This window comes from Falco rusticolus, chromosome 4, assembly GCF_015220075.1.
Source record: "Falco rusticolus isolate bFalRus1 chromosome 4, bFalRus1.pri, whole genome shotgun sequence".
Classification (NCBI taxonomy): Eukaryota; Metazoa; Chordata; class Aves; order Falconiformes; family Falconidae; genus Falco; species Falco rusticolus.
The window spans coordinates 48168862-48190649 of NC_051190.1; the positions used below are offsets into that span (position 1 = coordinate 48168862).

At 48.4% G+C, this 21788-nt stretch overlaps 1 protein-coding gene and 1 long non-coding RNA gene across 2 annotated transcripts; one reads left to right on the plus strand and one right to left on the minus strand.

Moving 5' to 3' along the window:
* Positions 1–295: 295 nt before the first annotated feature.
* ACER1 (alkaline ceramidase 1) lies at positions 296–10117 on the plus strand. The gene is made up of 6 exons (XM_037383020.1): positions 296–388; positions 6498–6612; positions 6982–7120; positions 8290–8427; positions 8998–9135; positions 9949–10117. The coding sequence occupies exons 1-6, from the start codon at positions 296–298 to the stop codon at positions 10115–10117; spliced, it is 792 nt and encodes a 263-aa protein (XP_037238917.1).
* LOC119146020 lies at positions 5151–20695 on the minus strand. The gene is made up of 6 exons (XR_005103605.1): positions 20536–20695; positions 17453–17614; positions 17139–17330; positions 13219–13313; positions 10928–11249; positions 5151–5305 (listed from the first exon to the last, which is right to left on the minus strand). It is a non-coding gene; the product is annotated as an uncharacterized LOC119146020 (long non-coding RNA).
* Positions 20696–21788: the final 1093 nt, after the last annotated feature.

Consider the following 21788-nt stretch of genomic DNA (forward strand, 5'->3'; position numbering starts at 1 on the left):
ATGGATGAGATTGTGGAGTTCGAGAACATTTCCTAGGGTGATTTGCCACTCCTGCATCGTGGTGAGAGAGGAGGAAATATTCTGCAATATGATGCATGCTGGGAAGAGGATGCGTCTTTTGTAGCAGGGTAAGGATGCGGTGCTTGAGCAGACTTGGTGCAACGTGGGTGTGCATGTGCGCAGGAGGCAGGCAGGCAGAGTGTGCTTTTCCACTTTCCCTTTGGCTGTGCAGCACACTCCTTGCCCACGTGCAAAACTAACCCACTCCTCTCCCTTTTGCAAAGGTGGCCCAACGATGCCGAGCATATTTTCCTACCAAAGTGCTGAAGTCGACTGGTGTGAAGGCAACTTTGAGCGCTCGACGGTCATTGCAGAGTACTACAACACCGTGAGTGCGGGTGCATCCAAGGGCTGGCTGGGGCACAAAGGCAGCCGTCTCCGGGCACCCAGGAGCTGCTTTTGGGAGAAAAAGACGGGACAACCTTTTCTTTCCTCCTACTCACTCCTTTGAACTTCCTGGTGTTGGAGGGTGCTGGTATGGGGAATGTTTTCTGACTTCAGGTAAATCATGGGACTTTTATTGCTTACAACAGCCAGTTGCTCAGAAAACAAGCTGGGGTCAGGGGTACTTCTGGCTTGTGTGGAGCTGAGTTCCCAGTGAGAAAACCCTGGCAGTGCTCCTTCGCCCAGATTTGTGAGATCCTGTTATACCAGTCCTGCAGCTCTCCTGCCAATTGGGGTAAGTCCCACACAGGGCTTATATATTCCAGCTAAATGTACAGGAGTGGCAAAATGAGACACAGCACTTGCATGAACCGTGTTGGGCAGGTTGGGAATCTGGAACTCAGCACAGAGGGAAGCTGATGCATAAGCCAGTTTCACCTCCTATGATCCTTTATAATTCAGGCTCCATCCAGTGCCAGGCCCTTGAATGCAGCCTTCCGGCTTAAGCGTGGCTAGAAGCATCCACATCTGTTTGCAGAGGCCTCGGTACACAACCGCTCTCTGCAAGCGTGTCCTTCTACCTCAGTGCAATTACAGGCTAGCAAGGATGTGAGGCATGTGGATTTACAACCTTCCAAAGGCCTTGTTTACAACTTTTAGCAATTACTGCCTAACCCTAGAAGTTCTTGTTCTCATGGAAATGTCTCTTCCTCTTTTTAAAAAGCATTTCCTGCTTTTAATAAATTGCCTAGAATAACAATAATTCCCTCCCCTCAGTCCAGCAGCTCCCCAGCAATAATTGCCCAGCTCGGGTCTCAGAGGAGGGATGCTCGGGCTGTGTATAGTCACTTCTCCTTGAGGCAGTTAAGAAACAAAGATCTGCCGGTCCAGGCCAAATCCTGCTTCCCTCTGGCACCCAACTGAATGTGTTGTGTTGTTGCTTGTTTACTGGCACTGCATCCCTGTCGGATGGGCTCAGAGCTGCAGAGGAAGGCACAGCTAGCAAGGAGATACAGAAATCACTTATATCAGTGTTTCAAATGCAGCTGGGGATGCCAAAGGTCTCTGTGTTTTGGAGTGTCACTGGCAACACTGGAGAGGGGCTGATTTCCACAAAGAGCGGGAAGTCTGAGAGCTACGTTTTTAATCGGAATTCATCCTGGGAGATAAATCTGCCTCACCTCCTAGTTTAGTACATAAGCAGCATTTTTAAAATGTGTCTTTGGAGCTGAGACCCCGTTTTCACAAGGATCCTGATTTACACCCAGACTGTCAAAGTGGCTGAGGTTCCTTTTAACACACCAAGAAGTACCTCAGGAGCTCTCCAAAAGCATTTGTGTGTCTAACTTCTCTGCAGCACACTGCTAGACACCAGTTGGTGTGGCCAGATGCATAACTATCTTTCTTAGAACCCAAAGCCCTTTTCAATTTCCATTAAGAAAAAACTTATTTATTTTAGTAAGTTAGCTTAGGTGCCAAGGTCGTTTTGTGGCACAGGTTTCTAGATTATGTAGCTATTCCTGAAAACCTTACCCAGGTGTCTAGTTCTGGACTGAGGTCCCTACTAGCCACAGCCTTCTCCTATGTTTCCATACTACGCCACTGGGCTTGTCGGGATGAATTTTCACTGGGTAGGACTCAGACACAGCCCTCCTCTAGGACAGGAAAACTGCTCCAATTCATGTTTCCACACAGATGTGAGCCACTGCAATACTGAGGAACACAGAGATGTGGGCAGAGCAAACCCTGCAGGACTTTTCCCAGTGATTAAACTAGCCCTTGTTCCTCCCTATATGTGAACACAGGGCACCTCTTTCCCAGCAAAGAAAGCGCTTTTTTTTGGTCCCTGCACTGAACTCCTTCTTGCCAAACTAATTTTTACCAGTCCATGGAGCTCAGCAGAGTGCCCATGTAGGTGGAGGGTACCACTTCTGCAGTTTCTGCCTTAAGATGCGATTCCCATTTCGAGAGAGCAGCAGAGATCAGGCTCCTTGTGATGTGCCCTACAGGGGGGACTCTAGAAAACTGACCGGACTGAGATCCCTACCTATCCCTGCTGGCTGGCAGCATGTTGTGGATGCAGCTGGGGATCAGGACACTATCTTGGATGTGTTCCTAACAGCCTGGACCTCATCCTCTTCTCTCCTCCATTCATTTGTTCCCTATATTCAGCTTCTTCCCTGTGGCAAGCTTTATGGGCTTTATCTCACTGGCCTGCCCTGAGATAATTATATCAATATTGACTTCAGCATCAGTTTGCCAGTTTTAGACTAGCTGGGAATCCAGCCAGCTCCTACCCAAGACTCCTACACCAGTAAATCAGCAGGGCTTCCTAATGGTGCATCCTTTCAGTGTCTTCTTTGCAACGCTGCCGGGGGCTCAAGCAAGGTAGCTTTGTGCCAGCAGCAGCAATGTGCTGCTGAGAATTACTCTGTGCCAGCCACACTCTCTCTCAGGTCTGCTTGGGTTTGATGCTTTTTATTAGAAATAAGCACCAAGGGTATGAGCAAAGAATGTAAACAGTATCTTTAAGTACCTAATAATACATGGTGGTTTGTGATTGGAGGCAGTTCAGCAGCAAAGCACTAACTATTTATAGTGACTCAGTGACCCAGAAATTTATTGTCTTCTGGCTGTTCGTAGAAGAACAGTACTGTGCTACATGAGGGTCATCAGTCAGGGACTTGTCTTTCTACCCTCATTTCTTTCCTGAAATGGCTGATCCAGGATGCTGGTAATGACACCCAGATCCCCAGCAGTCTCGCTGGCAAAGCAGCAGGAGCTCTGACACTGCCGTATATCCAGAGCTTGTGGATGTTTCATCGATTGGTGGAGATATGCCCGGCTGCAGGTGCAGATTACCTAGATATGCCCAGAGAAGCACTCAGAGTGCGCCAGAGCCGTGGTGTGCACCCTGGTCCTCCACACCCCAGCCCTCTGCACGGGCTCACTAACCCTGCAGCATCACAGAGGCATTGTTCTCTTGTCTGCCCAGAAAGTCGCATGCAGGAGGATGGCAGCTCCTTGCCCAGCACTCTGCAGGCACTAAACAAACAGCTGTTTCCTGCCCCAAAGCACTGCCAGGACATTGTGATGGCAGGACAAACAGCCTCATCTTCTGCTACGCAGCTCTGGCTATTAGGAACTTGCTATACAGGTCTGGAGAGCCTCTGAGGTATTCACTGCTGTCTTTGGCCCTGTGGGCTCTTCTGTCAGCTAAAGCTGGTTCGCTGGCCTAAGTGAATGAACACACTCCCATGAGTCTTGCAGAAATCTCCTTTCACTGCAGAAAACGCCTGTCTTGAGTAAGGACCAGCACATGCCTTGGCTGCTGTTGCACTGTTGCCATGCTCACAGAGCCAGGCAGAGCTCTGCAAACCAGCATCTCCTGCCCCAATCTGTATCCAAGGCTTGTTCTCACCCTGTCATGGATGGAGATGCAAACAGATTCTCTGCAGGTCTTTCCTTTCATCTTAGGCTGCAAAGCGCCAAGTTGCAGAAGCCCTGGGGCCTTTCTGATGATCCTACTAATGCACCAAGATTAAAGCCATGTCACTGATCCCAGTCTCAGTTTTCTCCTAGTGAAAGAAGCAGATGTCAGTACAGGCCTAAGCTTGGTTTAGTCAACTGGAGAAATAACTCACACTTGTTAGGAAGTGGGACATTGCTATGAGCTCACACTGTGGAAAACCATAGGGCTGAGTCACTGACACAGGTCAGATCACACCTTGGCTCCATCACCTCTTTTCTCCCTGGATCCTGGGCAGAAAGAGCTCATGCCTCCTGGGCCAGTACAACCCAGCTAGGTAGAAGCCATGCTGGGGACACACAGCATGAGCAGAGACTCTGGAAAAACTTCCTAATGGGAGTACTGGGAGCAAACCCCTCCTAACCACATTTGAGATGGAGCTCACCCCATCCTAGCGGAAAGATATAAGGCAGCACTTACAAATCAGGCCTTGGATCTGACGAGTGGTGAAGACCCCTGATCTGTCCCCCACAGATGCAGTTTTGTAGCAGTCCTCCCCTAAGCTCTGAGTTTGGCTGCTCTGCAAGGAATCACTTTCTTTTTGACCATATTGGAACAGTTCCCCTGATTATCCCTCCCCTCTGATATCTGATCTTGCACATCTCACGCTGAATTAATGAAGTGATAACATTGCTATCATGTAATTAATGGCACTGTTGCAATGCCCACTGCAGCAGGGATTCAGACCTCTCTATACGCAATCTCAAACTCCCGGGTTTCCTCACACTGACGTGCATGCTGGCACTTGCATACTGCTGCCCTTTCTGCAAGCATTTTCTCTCTTCTTGCTATCCCTGCTTGTCTTCCTAAAGCCTCTTCAACCATTTCACAGGAAAAGAAATGTTTGCAACACAGTTGTTACTTTAACACATGGTTTGGTTTCTTGATCATTTCTGAACGGTTTGACCTCAAGTGTGCAAGTGGGAGCAGCACTTCTCTTTTCATAGCTGGAATGGGAATAGGCCTGGATTTGGCTCTAAGCACATGTAGAAAACCAATACATTTGGCCTGAGAGCTGCTGTTAATGGGAGCATCAACTTGTTTCGTAAAAGCCTTAGTGAAATTCAAGATTAATCTCCAGGTGTTAAAGGGAATAGAGACCTTACATTAAGTGTGAATTATGTTTCTCTCTGAAATATGAGAGGGTGTGTTTCATGTATATGACAACATCCCTGTGATTTGCAGCCCTGTTACCATAAACTTAGATCCCATGGGGCATCACAAGCCGAGCGTCAATTTTGCAGTTTACTTGGTGCATGTAAGGGCTGCTGAGGGGTAAGACTCCAGCTGTGGATGTCAGGTTCCAGGCGTGGGGTCTAGATCAGAATCTAGCTGGAAGATGAAAGGAAAAGGATTGTCAGGGTGAGATAAAAGTCTCCTGGTGGCTTGCCAAATGGCACTTTAGCAGATGGCTCTTCCCTGCTGTCCCCCAAAGAGCTGTCTGGCAGGTAAAACATAGCACAACAGTCCCAAACTTTCATAAGCAAGAAAGATTTTCCCTGCAGAGGCTGTGCTTCCCTGTGATACCCCTTTACTGAATTGCAAAATCAGGTGAAAAAGCCAGGATTATTTCAAACTTCATTCCCCCATAGCTGCAGGGTGGAATGGGCCTGATCCAGCAGAAAGGTCCAGGCTTTGGGCACTTGCTGCTGTTCCCCAGGTCCCAGATTTTGCCCATCAGCACCTACTGTTCCCCAAAGCACCGGCACCTTCAACCAGTCTAGGCAGCAGCAGCAGGCTGAGCCCCAGTACCATCCCCTTGTTCCCAGACAAATAGAACTCTGTCAATGAAGCAGTTTTGCAGAGAAATTAGGGCAGAATAATATCACTGCATTAATTTGCTAGGTATGTTTAAAGGAGGTTTATGACTTCACGTAATTACTAGTACCCAGAATACCTCTCCCACGAGGCCAGGTGGCTTCGCACATGACACTACAGGATGCCACCTCAACCCTGCCTGTTCCCACTTACCAACGTCCTGCTTGCTGTGCTGCCCTCCACCACACCTGCTCCCAGCTAAGGATGGTTTTCCTGACTGTGGTTTGCTGTGGTGGCCTAGCTCCTCACACCCACCCAGCCCCTCGCCGGGGGCAGGCTGCTGGCTGAAAGGGGCAGAAGCCATTCAAGGAGTTTCTGGCGGGTCTGGGTTGACAGGAGAGGGGGATTGCTGAAAACAGAAGAGCTTTGGCAGCTTGCTTGAAGACACTGGACAGCTGAAGATAAACAGTCACCCAAAAGGGGCACACCGGCTTATCCTGGGCTTGCTGGCCCCAGAGGTGCCTGCAGGAAGAGCACAGGTGTCTGCAGCCATTGCTGTCACAGCAATAGCTGTCCTCCCAGTTCCAGCCTTGCTTCTCCAGAAACGCCTCTGCCCTCTCCCTGTGCCAAGAGTAGTACCGGCTTCCACACAACGCTTTCCACTAGAGATCAGTATCCTCTTCACACATGGAGACACGGAGGCACATGGTGGGATGAGACTTGCCCAAGAATATGCAATAAGCTGAATGTGCCTCTTCTTTTTCAGATCAGCAATGTAAGCTTCTTTGTCCTTTCTCCTGCCCTGCTCTACCTGAACCGGCAGTACTGTCAGCAGCGCACCTTGCCCATGTATGTCGTCTCTGGCATGCTCTTCTGCGTAGGTGGGTGCCAAGGTTGTGAGAAGACCAGACAAGTTGCCAGAATACCAGACTGCTCATTCATGATACCTTTGGAGGTATCTTAGCAGCTAAAGCACAGGGGCCAGCTGGGGTGGGACACCAAACAGCCATGTCTGTCTAAAGCCCTGCAGCTCCTGGGTCCTGCTGGCTGTGGATGCACAGCTTCCAGCCAGTAAATCCCCATGGCGCTGTGTGGACTGACTGACACAGGCCTCCGTTAACACCAAGGCCCATGCCTCTGCTCTTCAGGAATGGTGTGTCTTCAGGAATGGCCCCCAAGAACTTCCCAGGCCAGATGGGTTTGTGTGAGGATGAAGCTTTGCTGATACAAGCTATCCTTGCTCCTTGTAGGTATCTTCTCCATGTACTTTCACATGACACTGAGCTATGTGGGACAACTTTTGGATGAGCTGTCCATCCTCTGGACACTGGCTGTGGCATATTCCTTTTGGTACCCAAGGGTTTACTTCCCCAGGTGCATCAAGACCAGGTATGACTCAGAGGGACACAGGGTTGCAGGCTTTCAGGGGAGGGATGGGACATTGACATCGATGTGTGCGACCCACAGACCCACCCCAGCCCGCAGCCAGCTCCCCTCCCCTGCAAGGGGTCAGCATTGAGGTTACTGCAGTTTGCTTTGGGACCAGACCCTCTATCACTCAGTGGTGGATGTGCTGACAGAGGAAGAGTAAGAAACGCTCCCACAGGGAAGGGCTGTGCTGGGCTCCTGTCAGCTGGAGCTGTTTGTCTTTGAGAAGCTGCAGAGGAAACTTTGCGTGGAGAATTTCAAAATCAATTAGGAAATTAAATGTTCCTGAGCACTGACATTCAATTATGCATGCTGTCAGAATTTATAGCATCCCCTGCCATCCACAGAGAGCTCTCCCTGAAGGCTGACGGGGCTTCCCATAGGATAAACTGGTCCAAGTTAACACGCCCTATTTTAAAGGTTGTTTGCAGGAGGGCTGCCTGGAGCTCAGCAGAAAGAATGGGAATACTGGGTGAGCATGGATCAGCAGAAACAGGAACCCAGCAGGGCTTTGCTCAAAGGATGGTCCCATCCTGGCAGGCTTGCTGGAGCCCTCTGAGCCAGCCCCGGAGAAGCCTTGCAAAGGCCTGCTCCAAGTCTGCTCTTCCCATGCCTAAGAGGAGGTCACCAGGAGTTCACTGTGGAGACACGGTTGGGGGAGAGGGGAAGGGACTTGGGAAGGGATTTGCATGTGAAAGGCCCCTCTGAGCCCTATTGTTGTTCAGTCAGCCCAAATCTGCATGTTTGCATGGTTCAAGCCCCTGCCCCACACTGCTGGGACTCCTGCTTTGCAGCCCTTCCCTAAGCAAAGCTCCCGATGCCTTCGGTTCTGCCTTCGGTTCTCAGTGTGCGTCTCTGGCATCACCATGAAAATGCACAAGGTACCTTCTGGGCTGTGTCCCCTCTCAGTCAGGGACTAACTGGGGGCTTTGGGCAAAGCACCGATATAAACAGATACCTCAGCCTTCCTGCCAGGACTGCTGCAGAGGCAGAGGTCAGCCATGTGCAAACAGATTGGAGGTGCTGGAGAAGGGTTTCCTCTCCCGGGCAATGAGCAGGAGCTCTCCCATCCTTATCCTTCCATACTGTGAACCTTGGGGGCACTGACACTCACTCCCAACTCCCTTTAGGAAGCATTTTCTCTGGCTGAGTGCTGTCACCACTGTGATCAGTACCTTGATGTCCTTCATCAAACCGGCCTTCAATGCCTACGCACTCAACTGCATCGCCTTCCACCTGCTGTACCTGACGTGGCGTGAGCTGAAAAAGTAAGGAGAGAGCTGAGAGGGGTTATCTGCAGGTCCATTGCATGCTCCTGGCAGGCTCACGTGTGTCAGTGACTGGGCAAAACAGTGAATTGAGCCCAAGTCTTCATCAGCCACACATTGGATTATCAGCTCTGCAAAGAATTGGGGCAGCCTAGGAAGGACCAGGAAGAGGCATAGGCAGGACTGTGGGCAGTGGGGTACAAGGCGACAATCTGGACCAGGTGCCACACAGAATGGAGACAATCCAAGTGTATCTTCTCCTCCCCAGCTACCACCTATGGCAGCTCCTTCCCCTTTGTGGGGATTTAGGAACCAGAGTGGGGTTGGAAGAACCCACCAGAATCTGGGGAGAAAGACAGGAATGCCTTGGCATCTCCTAGCATTATCCTCACCACAGAAAGTCAGAAACTCTCTCTACAGAGCCATACTTCTTCAGTTATTGTGGTCTGATGACTAGTCTCCAGAAGAAACTGCCCTGTTGCATTAGCATTTGCAGACAGGAACCAGCCCTCTTTAAAATTCACTTTTCTTCCAACATGATTGCTTCCTCTTCCTCACTGTGTCTTCCAGGTGCAATGACAAAAGGGTTCATCGGATGGCCACAGTCATGGTTGTGTGGTGGGTACTGGCCATCAGCAGCTGGATAAGCGACAGATGGCTCTGCGGGCTCTGGCAGGCAATCGACTTCCCCTACTTCCACAGCTTCTGGTAAGGGCTCCAGTATAAGGGCAGGAATCCCAGCCCAAACGTTTCAGGGGCTGAAGGGCCATAGCTATGGAGAAGTGGCAGCTGGGATGAGATACCCAACCAGGGAGCAGCCACATCTCTGCTCAACCCTCTCGCCCTTTCTTCTGTCATTGATGCTGCTCCTCAGCCTGGCCCCAGCCCAGGGATTTGGCCCTAATCACTGCTTAATATCCCTTACCTCCTATGTACTAGCCAAACAGTGTTTTGCAAGTGAAATTGTTCTAGAAGTCCCTCCAGGTAAGCAGCTTGCTTTCAAAGAGCTGCATCTGCTCCCAGGAAGCTGCATGAAGTGCAGTGTTCTTTGAGTTATTTTAATAGCCAGACTGAAAGACACTGATTTGCTTGGGTGCTTTCAGTGCCTGGCCAAGCATGGCTGCAAGTGCTGCACACAGCAGCATTCTCAGATTCATCCTCACAAATCACTGGGGTGACAGGGACGGATACCCAGCACTGCTGAGCTGGGCCAGGCAAGGTGGAGAATGGGTGGGCTGGTTTGGGGCTGAAGTCCCCTGCACCACCCCATCCCCTCTGCACAAAGAGTTGCTCCTGCCCCAGCTCACAGAGCAACTCTAGGGTTTCCCCATAGGTACAAAGCTTGCAGAACCCACGCTCCCTGCAGCCCTCATGCATGACAGGACTGGGACCTTTGCCTGCCATTGCCGTAACCCCTGGCTCTAGCCTCACGGTGACAATGCCAGCCGCACACCACTACAAGGTGCAGGAGCAGGTGGAGTTATCCATGTCCAACACGTGTCTTTCTGGTTTCCTTGCTAGGCATGTGCTGATAGCCATGTCCCTCCTATACTGCTGCCCACTGGTCATCTACTTCGATGTCAGCTACGAGATGCCATCATTCAAGCCAAAGCTTGGATATTGGCCCAGCGACTCTTGGCCTGTTGTGGTGCCTTACGTTGCCCTGGAGGAACCCCACAAGCAGTGCTAGAGCCGGTTGCTGGTTGCCGTCAGGCATCCCTTGGGCATGGGGTGCGTGATGCACACGTGTGCGCCTGCATGGGGAACACCTCAGTTGTGCGCCTGTTCCTTGGACAAGGGCAATGTGGCTAGCGGATGGGGCAGGGAGCAGCTGAGGCCTCGTGATGCTGGGCATGAAGCAGGGTGGGAGCCCACAGGTGCCTCGAAAGACTCTGCCCAGACTGGTGTCCAGGGAGCTGAAGATCTCCTCCTCCAGCAGATCCGCACTGAGAAGGGGAGGGAGATGGTGCTTCTTCTGTGTCTTCTGCATTAGTCAGGCAGCAGCACCCTTTGCTGACATGGGCACAGCCGAGAACACAGAAGCTAAACTGGTGACAGTTGGGTTTTTTGGGGCTGCTCGAAGTATTATTATTATTAATAGATGTATTTATTTATTGATGTATTTGGTCTTGCTCAGGAGAGCTATGCATTAAAGCTGTGGTCACTGACTTGCACTGAGCCCCTTTCTTTCCCCTGACTGCACCATGTCTCCTGTTATCTGTTAGTCACTCCCCCAGACAGGGTGGCCAAAGCGCTCTCTGACCTAGGAAGAGCTGTTTATAAAGAGAAATCCTCCAGGGTGACAGCCCAAAAGAGGCTGTGCTGGCCCAGGTCCTGGGGTGCTGTGCCCCATGCTCTACCCTTTCAACCCCCAACTGCCCTTGTTCCTCCCCAGTCTCCAATGGTCATGTGTAACTTGGAGACTCCTCTGCCTGCTGAGGGCTGGCTGGTGGCAGAGCATGAGTTAAGGAGCCAGTACATTAGACAAACTTGTTGGTACCTTTCAAGAAGCAAGAGAACATGTAAAGCCTCAGAGAAAGACCACTGCTGTGCCACAAGTACAAAGCGACGCTTTCCAGGTTCTTCCCATAGTGTAAGAGTGAAGAAGGTGCTCCCACAGCCACAGGACATACTCGTGTTCTCTGAGCCTTGCTGCATGACAGTGACGAGTTGAACCATGTTGTGGGTCTGGGTCCTCGCACAATCAGCGGGGGCTGTCCCTGGAGAGCACTGAGAAGCTGGCGGAGTCGCTGATACTGGCTCACTTCAACACAGCCAGAACAAGGCAACATCACTTCAGGGACCACAGGCTTTTTGGGCCGCTGTGAGTAAAGCAAAAGCAAAAGCACTCTGGGTGTAACTGAGGTAGAAGGTGCTGTGCAGCATGCCACCCAGTGCCTGTGCCGGGGCTGCTGCTGTCTCGTGGGTCCCTCTGCAATGGTCCCCAAAGCCACTAGATGGCAAATTTGGCTCAGTAACCCCGAGCAATTTTTCATCTTGGGGAAAGGGATGCCTTGCTCAAGGACTGAACCCCCAGGCCTGGTCCCTCTTGCCCTTTCCATCACCCAGCACGGGGTCAGAGACCTCTCCTCCAGCACAGCCACCGATAAAACACCTGCACAAGGTGCAGGACAAGGGAGAATTGGAGCTCCAGCCTTTATATGGCCTTGCCTCTCCATGCTGGTGCCCATCTCCTCCTCTGTTTGCCTCTTTGTCTTCCTGCATGCCATCACTCTTGCCTCATCACCCCATCTCCCTTTCACTGACCCTCCCCGTTTTACTCCTTGCTCTCCCCCCGCCTCACCCCTTCCCCAGCCCATCACATTCTTCTACAGCCTATTAATAACTTCTGGGCAATTGCACCGGGTCCCCGCTGGGCTCGGCCCCTCCGTCGTGGCTGCCCTGCGCAGCCACTGAGCGCGCCAGCAGCAAGTTCAAAAGTGCAGCGGGGCTTTCACAGCCCCTCTCCCCGTCAGGGGGTGGAGGAGGCCGCTCGCAAAGAAAGGCTGCGTTGCCAGGGAGCCTGGCACAGGAAAAGGGGGTCACCTTCACCTCCGACAGGACCGCCAGAGATGGACAGGCGCCAGCAGCCCTGCAGGCCAGAGATGCTGAGAGCCACGAAGGGATGGAGGCTGGGGCGTGGGCAAGGAGGGCTAATTGGCCGTCTCTGGCCATGGAGCTGGTGTGATGCTCAGCAGAGAAACCCAGCGGCAAAATCCCCCGTGCAGTATGGTAATAAGGGAGGTGTCCCGGGCGCTGCTGCCTTGAGAACAATGTTGCTGCAGTTGAGTGACTGTAACAGGGCCTGATGACAGCCGGGGCCACGTTAAAAATGCCTATTCAAGCAGATCAAGACATTGAGAGGCCTCGTGGGGATCTGAAACCCTCAGGGATTTCTGGATGAAGCCAGAAGCTGAATCCTCAGCCCTGGGAACCTGGGGGGGGGGGGGCGGGGGGGGAGAAAGAGAGAAAAGAAAAGAAACCCACAAAGCAGCTTTAAAAGGACTGCAGCGCCTGAGGCAGGGCCTCCTGCTCCAAGCAGGGCTGTAGCCTGAGAAAGCCAAGCAACCCTGACACCAGTGTGTGACTGTGGTCTGGCCGTCCCCAGGGCTGCATGGGTTTATCTGAGGCTGGGGATGCTCTGTCCTTCCTGTCAGGGAGCCATGGCTCTGGCTTGTGGGGTGCAGAACTGACTTCCCACAAAAACGAAGGGGGCTGTCAAAGGGATGGGTCAGGGCATTTTTGCCTTGAGCTGAAAGGGGTCCTGCAGGGATGACCAGCATGCTGGACAGAGAAAGTTAGGAGCCCTCAGAGGGCAAAAAGCAACAGTGGCCCCTTCTCAACCCCCCCAGGCCATGGGGAGTCCTGATGGTACCTTCTGCACCAGGACCCTTGGCTGTGTGAGCGCCTCTCTGGGTGTAACCACCCAGCTCGCTCAGCACAGGAACACAGGAAAACAGGCAGGGCAGGAAGAGCTGCAAACCCGCATACTCAGGGATCTGAGTTAGGACTGGTCAAAATTAAACCTTTCCGTATTTTTGCCAGATGAGTCTTAACCCGGATCATTTCCCTGATTTGGTTCCCCATGTGGCTGCCTGAACCACAAAAAAAGAGGCAAGAGAAGGAGCAGGAATGAGGAAAAGGATAGAGGCTGCTCCTTTCAACTGATGCCAGATTAAAGAGGTTGTGAAACAGCAGCATCAATTGAGTCTATTTGGTGCAATTGCAACACAAATTAAATAATAATGTTGATAACGCACCAGTTCTGCAGAATCAAGGACTAACACTTACCTGTTCTGCTGCACCGAATTGCCTCCTGCTGTTATAGATTTACACTGCAGGGTTTGGCTCGCAGACTGGAAACTTTTTGAGGCAGAGTGATTTATCTGTAAAAGACATTGCACATTCATGGACCTGCATAAATAATGCAAAAGTAATTAATAATAACCCAGTCTCTGCTCTTAACAATGCCAGGAGAAGAAACTGCTTCACTGGAGTGTCTCTTATGCCTTTTGCAAAAGATCTTTATTTGTTAACTGTCTCAAGGAGTAGGAAGATAATAGTTTTGAAACACGGAATGGATGTCACTAGGTCCTGGGATTTTATTGCCAGCCTGGCAATCTTTACGATTGATTTAAAGAACCCTCTGCTGGAGTCATGTTAAAACAACATTGATTCAGCTTTGATTTTTTTTTTTAGTTTTAATCTCCTAGGTCTGCAGTCAAAAGTTTGAAACCATGAACTCAAAGGGCTGAGAAACCCAGGAAGGAAAGAAATAAGCTCCAAGAATTATTAATTCTGAAAGTCTTGTCCTTTCAACTCTAAGTGCTACTTTTGAGGTTCGCCACAGGATTTCCAACCCAGGGGCTGGCAGTTCTGTTATACCCACCTCACAACTGCTAGGAAACATGTTTAATTTTTTTTTTCCCACTGTTTTACCTACATCCTTGCTATCCCCTTTACATTTAAGACAAAACTAGCCATAGGGACATAAAAAAATGCCATGATTTTCCAGATATTGATGGCTGTTCTGGACAGATGAAAGCATCAGGTCCTGATCAGCTGAAAGTCGTATTTTAGCAAATACTCTGTGTCACCATGTTTGCATGGTCTTGAGATCCTCTGCCCATGTCCTTCTGTATTAGCTCACATGGTGGCTGCACACATAATCGGCGTGGGTTTGACCAGTGATCATAGAGGAGGTGTGTGTAGAAGTGCTTCTCAGTAAGGAGAAGCACAGCCATTACATGGCCAAATAAACCAGTTGACAAAAATGTTCTTTAAACAAAAGATCAAATGATCTCTTCAGCTGTTTCTCTAAAACCCCATGATTTGGTTCCACTTAGTAAGACATTCTCACTGCTGTTTTCCAAAGAAAAACAAGCAGTTCACATTTATCTGACAAAGTGGTTCAAATAACTTCAATTCTCTAGTAATGGCTGCTATCAAAATACCTAAAATGGAAGGATTAATTTTTCTGTGCCTTCACATTGCAGCTCAAAACATGGTTTCAATTAGGACTGTTGTCCACTTTCCTTTATTCACTTTCTATGAACGTTCAGTCACTTGGGTCCTGATTCATGAGCCCACTTTAAGCACATGTTTTTTTATAAATGTAAAACTGAATAGGGTTTTTCTGAAATGGCACACTTAGTTTCACTGTCAAAAATATTTAACAAAAGGCAAAGATTTATCCCAAATGCAGAAGTATTCACCAAAAGCAACACTCAGTTGTGCATCGGGTTATAAAATTCGCAATCTGCAATCGATGCTGCATTTATTTAGATAGGCCTTCCATAAGAGACCAGCTGTCTCGGTTCACTAAAATGCTAAAGCATATGTTTAATTTTAAGAATATGAATAATTCCATTGATATCAATGGCACTTACTTACACTTAAGAATATATTTTGCTGGGCTGGAGCCAGAAATAGTGCCATGTAATGCCAATAAAGTGCAAACTGCAATATTTCTGTAAATGCTTTCTGGGACCAATTTAAAAATTAATCAATGAAGAACTGTAATGTGAAAATGCAAAAATTAATGTATGTGAGATTTTGCTGTTTACTATCCTAATATTGCCAAGTATTAACATTCACCAGAGCACTGCCAAGTGAAATCAAAACCAAATCTGTGAAATAGAGCAAAAATGGCAACAAGTTGAATTTGTTATTCATCATGAATCATCCTATCAGACTTAAAGATTTACTCACGTAACACTGAGTAACATTTACCATCCTTACAGAAAGGCATACACCTAGATTAAAGACAGGGTCTGATCCCATTTGTACCATCTCCAATGCACATTAACTCTGTTCAGCCCAAAGAGCAAGTCCAGTTTGAGGTGATGCTTGAAAGGGAGAACAGGATCTGCTCTGTAGCAGCAGAACAAAGATGACTTATAATGATCCAAATATCATAGAGCAAAGTGTCACTGAAAATGTGATTTTACTCTCCTGCTTACTGTACCTTAACTTCTACAAAACTCTATGAATTGCTCTGTTATGAGGAATGGATAAAAATTTCCAGGCACCAAACAATTCAGCTATTTGTATTTGTTCTCATCGTGAGTCCAACAGTACCAATGTTGCCAGCGACCTACACAGACCAGGGACATAGCCCTTATTTCCCTGTGATGGTATCATCATACAAACAGCTCCATATGCAAATGATTGCTGTTTTCAAGCTGTTCCTGAGTGACCTTATACACTGCCCATACGGTACACTAATATGTTTTCCACATATATCAGATGTTTCATGACACATTTCACGCATATATTTAAAATAGATTTCATAGCATATAAAAATGCAGAGGCAATGGAAGAAACATTCTGCATCTGCAATGTTTACATAATGCATTTCAAAGTTGCATGAAATGTGCCCAAATTGATTGTATTCTTCATCTATCTAAAATATTGATGGCATATAAAATATATGTGTAATGGATTCACTCATGAGCATGTATTACATGCCTTATTTTGATGCCTGAGTAACAAAGGGAAAGAATTTGTTACAGCTCTGCCTCTGCAGTGTAGCTACAGACACAATTCTCAGTTCTCCCTGTGGTGGTCAGAATGGTATTTGTCGCATGTGTGTATTGCTTTATATTCCAACCTGACGCCCTTGAAATGGCACTGGCTGAGCCTTTATGCAACAAAATCAAGCTCCGAGGCATCTGAGACATGCCATGCTGCTAAGATATGACTTTGCTGCAATCAGGTGCACTATTGTCTCACAGGTAGCGATATCAGCGATAATGATTAAGTTTCAATGGGATAAATTTCAAACGGTAGGGCCAGCCAAATTCCCTGAGTCACAGATAAGTTTGCATAGCCCACACTGCAGTGTAGAGGATTATCTGAACTGCTATCATACCTGAGCTAGCTAGATTAGAGGTGGTTTGCATACATTTACATATGTGGCAATCCCCACCTCCAGTTGCTGTGTAGACAGGTGAAAGCTCATTTCATACCATTCCAGCAAAACTAAGCTGTTTTGCTGGAATCTGTCATGAGAGCAGCTGACCCAGAATCCACAAAAATCAGAAATTCATACTGATTTGAATGTTACAGTCTCTGAAGCACTGCTTCACCAGCTCTGGGATGTCTCACAACCTGCTCTGAGGACAGAGAGGATCAAACCACCAGGCTGGGTAGGTATCTGCTGATGTTGGAAATGGCCAGTTGCTCTAAAACCCACCAAACTGACTTACTGGGGTTGGAAATAGCAGGAAGACCAGTCCTGAGAGGAAAAGGCACTACACCTTGTGAGCCAGAGCTCAGGATGCTCAGAAACATGGCAAGCATGAGTGTGTGGCCACTGGACTACTACATTAAAGCCCTAGGAAACACCTTGGGAGAGGTTATATCTGACAGTATATTTGTCTGGGATAGTAATTTCTACCTGCTTTTTGGACTCATCAATCCAGAAAACAATTCAGAAAACAATTCAGAACAGGCTTTTGAGTGCTGGTCAGACTCCCCTACTGATCTCCTCCTGTCATGTCCTATTTTTCAAGCTATTTTTTCCCCCGTCTGGTATTTTTCAGTGGACTAACGGTTATCCTGTCTAGGGTGACAGTCACCAGTCAGAAGGTGGCCTCTCTCTGAGCATGCAGATGAGCACCTTTCAATGACTTTGGCATCAAGCAAAAGAAGCCCCATGCAAAGCAGACACAAATTTCACCAGTGAATTTCACTCCCTCCTATTGTACTGTGATTGTGTTTGCTTCAATGGGCACATAAGATGCCTGGGCCCATCTTCTCCAGCCTGCACTTCTACCAGCAGCTCGTATTCAGTGCTGGGCAAATCCAGCTTGTGCAATGCTCTCCGTGGCAGGTCCAGCCGGCTGGCAGGTTTGGCACAGCACAGACCATTACATCACTTGGCCAAACTTGACCCCTGTCTGTAGAGTACAAGAGAAAGGTACCATCATCCGACGGCTGCTCAATAGCCAGGCAAAATGAATTGATAGGTGTCAATTCAGCCTGCAGTGGACCAGTAGCTACATTATAATGCCAACCTCACCTTTGGTGTTAATGAGGCCCCTTCATTAACAGCCTTGAGCAGAGGGGTCAGAGACTGAATAGAGACAGACTCCTTTCTCACCCAGAAAGCTGGTCCTTCTCATTCAGAATTGAAGCACGTTGGCGGGGCAGTTTGAGGACGCTTGCGCTGCCCATCTTGCATCTGCAAGGGACATGACGTATTTGTGACTATTCATCTGGCTCTTTTCACCAGCACTAAATACACAGAAAGAATAAAATAAATTGTCATTGTGTTCCCACTTACTAAGAAAATTTTCCCTCTTCCTTCTGGTTTGCAGGGTTATTGTACATTAAAAGCCTTTTGCATTTTTCAGTAGCTGTAGTACGCTATAATTTAGATTTTCCTCAGGCACAAAAGAACTTAGATAAGCTAAACTGTATTACAGTGTGGGGTTTTTTTTCTACTAAGTCCTTCATTAATAAGGGAACTAAAGAATTTCCAAGCTGTCTCTAATTTTTCCCAGATGCAGCTAGTAGTTGCTAGGAGTATCTTTTTGGCAATCAGAGTTTTTGGCCATTAACAATCTGGACTTTCGCTATACTTCCCTGGTGTTAAATATGTGTTGTGAATACTGTAGTGTGGAGCATGAACTGGAGAAGGAGAGGAAGGCAGAGAACAGGCAAAAGAGAATCATTTTTAGAAGAATAAATATTGCTGGGATTAACAGCTGATTCAAATGAACATGCTTCCCTGCAGGGATCCCAATGCTGATTAGCAAACCAGGAGCCCTGCTACACCAGAACAAGCATTGCTGCCGAACTCACGGCTTCTCTCACTGTCACTACCTGTGCTGTTTTCTCCCTGGCAGCCAACACAAACAAGCCCTGCAGTGAGCCTGTGCCATGAACTAAAGACAACAAAGGCCACCAACAGCTGTATGCAAACCAAAGCAACACCCAGCACCTCTCGGTGCCACCAGAGAAACCGAATCCTCTCTTGACTTCAGGTTTAAGCTGTATTCTGAGGCTGTACATAAGGACATGACACCGTTGTTGGCAAAGCCACGGTAAGTACAGGATCTGCCCCTTATTACCTAGAATATCGTTTGTTCTTTGTTTTAACTGCAGGTATGTTCACCTTGGAAATGCCACAGAGTACTTGGCTCATTGGACGTGCTTCACAGAAGTAGGTGAAGACCGCTATAATCCCTTTGCAGCTGATAAGAGAAGGTGGTGCTGACTTACGTCCTGGAGAGAACTTGGGGGTCTTTCCACTCAGTCATGCTGCACATGGACACAAAGTGGAGGCACGTATTCTCTCAGAGAAACCCTGCTCAAATGCAGGGTTTGTGCCTTAATCTCTGAGTCTCTGGGACTATTACAAGATCCTGATTTTTCTACACTGCCTGACTCTTTAAGTGCTGGAGACAGCCTTGCTTCTTGGCTGGCTGGTGTCCAAGCCACTCAAAGCAGAGACTGACCACAGAAGCTGTGGTCTTCAGTTCAAGAGCGGAAACAAGGAAGATGCAACTAAATTAGTAATGAGAAAATAATAATGCATGGCAAAAAATAGTGAAAGAAACTTGTTTCTCCAAGGATAAGGAGGGCAAGCCGCAAACATACAGACGTGCACATATAAATTGACGATAGAGCCTTACAGCTGATGTACAGTCAACCATCCCGACGAGCGATGCCCACAGGACAGTACTTTTGCTGCAAACTGAGAGAAGTTGCTTGGAGGCTGGTGATTTGGGTATCATGGGTTGCATGGAAATTGGGATTGTCTTAGGGGGCTGCCAGGGGGGGTAAGGGTCTGTGTGTGTTTGGGGTGTGTGGTGTCAGTGTTGTGTTCCTGCAGAGAAGGGGAGCCAAGGAAGAGGGAGGAGAGGTGCCTGGAGGAGCACTTCTGACATCTCTCCCAGGTGGTGTCTGTGGACACCCGAGCATGGGCTGCACTGTCCCATCTCATACACGACATGACTTTTCCCACCAAAGAAGTAGGATGCAGCTCTTCTCAAACACTCCGGTTGTTGCCTCCTTCACTCACGCTCCCCAAGAACAGCCAGGTTTGGCCTCTAAAGCAGCCACGGATGGTGTGGTCCAGCAGGAAAAAGAAAGGATGTGTTCCACCTTCCCAGGACTATAGATTAGCCTGTGCTGGGGGAAACACCCCAGAAATCTTTCCTATCACTGCGTTTACCTGGCCAAGACCAGGAAAAGTGCAGCACAAAGTCTTCTTTCCACTTTATTTTCCACCATCCCCAACTCCCAGGAGACAGAACCAGTTCTTGGCATAGTCCCCTACCGTGGGCCAAGCCAGATTAAACACACACCTTTCAGTCCAAGACAAGGATCTTTGAAGCAAGACTCTGGAAAGAAAAATAAAAAAGTCCAAACAAAAATTAGGGAGAGCTGTCATGGATGATTTGCATATTTGAATATGCAAATAAGACCTGTTTCTTATCCATTGGCACTGGCCCTACTGTAGATGGCAGCAACACAGCAGATCTCTGCCAGCATACAGTGCCACAAAGAAAGACGCTAATTGGATTTGCAGACGCTTATTGCAAAACCCAGAAGTTGCTGGAATAGATATAAAGAAACAGGAGCTCAGCCCACGGCTGCCTTGGGTGCGAAGGCACTCAGCTGACAGCTCGTTAGCTTGAGATGTCCCTGCAAAATTAGAAGTTTGGAGGAGCCTGAATGACTGCTGGCTACACCTTCCCCAGCACTACCCAGCACCTGAAACCCCCAACGCACTCTTACAGAGCCTGGCAAATTTTCTACCCTTGGCTGTGATTGTTTTTTTTGCAGGGTGGGGAGCTTGAAAAGAAAAACAGGGGTAAGCTTGATCAGTCATTGGGCTGGAAACTGTTCAGAGCTGGGAACAGCTAGAGGAGCAAAGGCTGGTTATAGGAATTTCTCTGCTTGAGTATTCTCGCAGTTGAATGTAAAAAGCTACCCCAGCACATTTTAAACGAATCCACTTGCACTTCACGTCCCAGCACAGAGCCGTGGGGTGCTGGCTTGGAGCAGGCATCAATATAATGTGCTTTCTCTGAATGGGGCATCCCAACTTCTTCAGTCTAATGCAGTTTAATGACCATGTACTAGACTGCTTACCTGAGGTGCTGTGCAAGCTCAGGCGCCTGCTCTGGGTTTCCCATCCTTGACTTGGAAGTGTCAAAGTCCTTGTTCAGATCTCACCCCAGGTCACAGCTGAAAGCTGGAGGAGCAACTTGGGTCCAAACTAGCAGAAGTAAACACAGGCGTGCTGTGGAGGGAGGGCAGTCCCAGTCCTGCACTGGTAGAGCATGGAAACAACCATTAACACCAGGTGAGGCAAAAATAAAGGCGCAGAAAACTTGTCACCGATGGGAATTAAAATAAAAAGCAAATTCTGATGTTATTTCAGAGGATGTTACAGACAATTTTTCAGGAAAGGGAAAAGTTCAGGGTCTTGCGCGTCTGAGCAACATCTCTTGCACAAGGAGGAAATGCAACAGAGCAAGAGTGGAGTCAAACTTGGGAAAAGAGACATTTCCAGAAAAGATTCAGGCCTGGGAGCATGTACCGACCATCGACTGTGATGAGGCTATGAGTGAATAGCTAGGACTGGAGTTAGAAAATAAAAGATTTAGATCTAAGAGTCGCATGCATGGGAATAATGTCCACAATTAAAGATATCAATGAGAACTCCCAAAGAAAGAGGCCCTGCCTCAATGGAGAAGAAAAGAGACTGTCCGAGGAGATGTCTCTTGGGACTGCATCAGACAGAAACATGGAAAATTAAAACTGGAGCACTTAAAAGAATCCAAATCAGGCTCTTTTTTGTTGTTGTTGTTGCCAACTGAAGCGATTAAGCATTTTGCTTTACTAATATCCTCTATCAGGTTGATGAGGTAAACTGGCTCTTTAGAATGATTTGGGAACCGATTAATCCTTGCCTGTGGCTATCAGTTAGCAACACACACGTTATTGGCTAACACGCATTTTTCTTCTGCCTTACAGAGATCAACAAACTATTTCAAACAAGAAAGTTGCGCGAAGAAAAAAATTCTGCCTTGCACCTAAAAGAAAATTTGCTCAGAAACAGTCACAAATCGCACTTGTAAAGACAGTCCCGCGTTAATTTAAGGCTCACAAAATCGAGCGCAATAACTTGTCATTTAGAGCCCGAAGAAAAGGTAAACAAAACCCACTTTTCAGATGCAAATTGTCACGCTCCGAGTCAGCAGCGGTGCTGAGAAAACCGCGTTTGCAGGGCGGGCGGCTTTTAATGCTGCCTCCGCCGCAGCCAGCAGCTCCTTTCTCAGCCAGGACAGTGACCTCCGGGCTCGTCACCCAGCTGAGCCTGCGGCTGATAGCCACCGCTT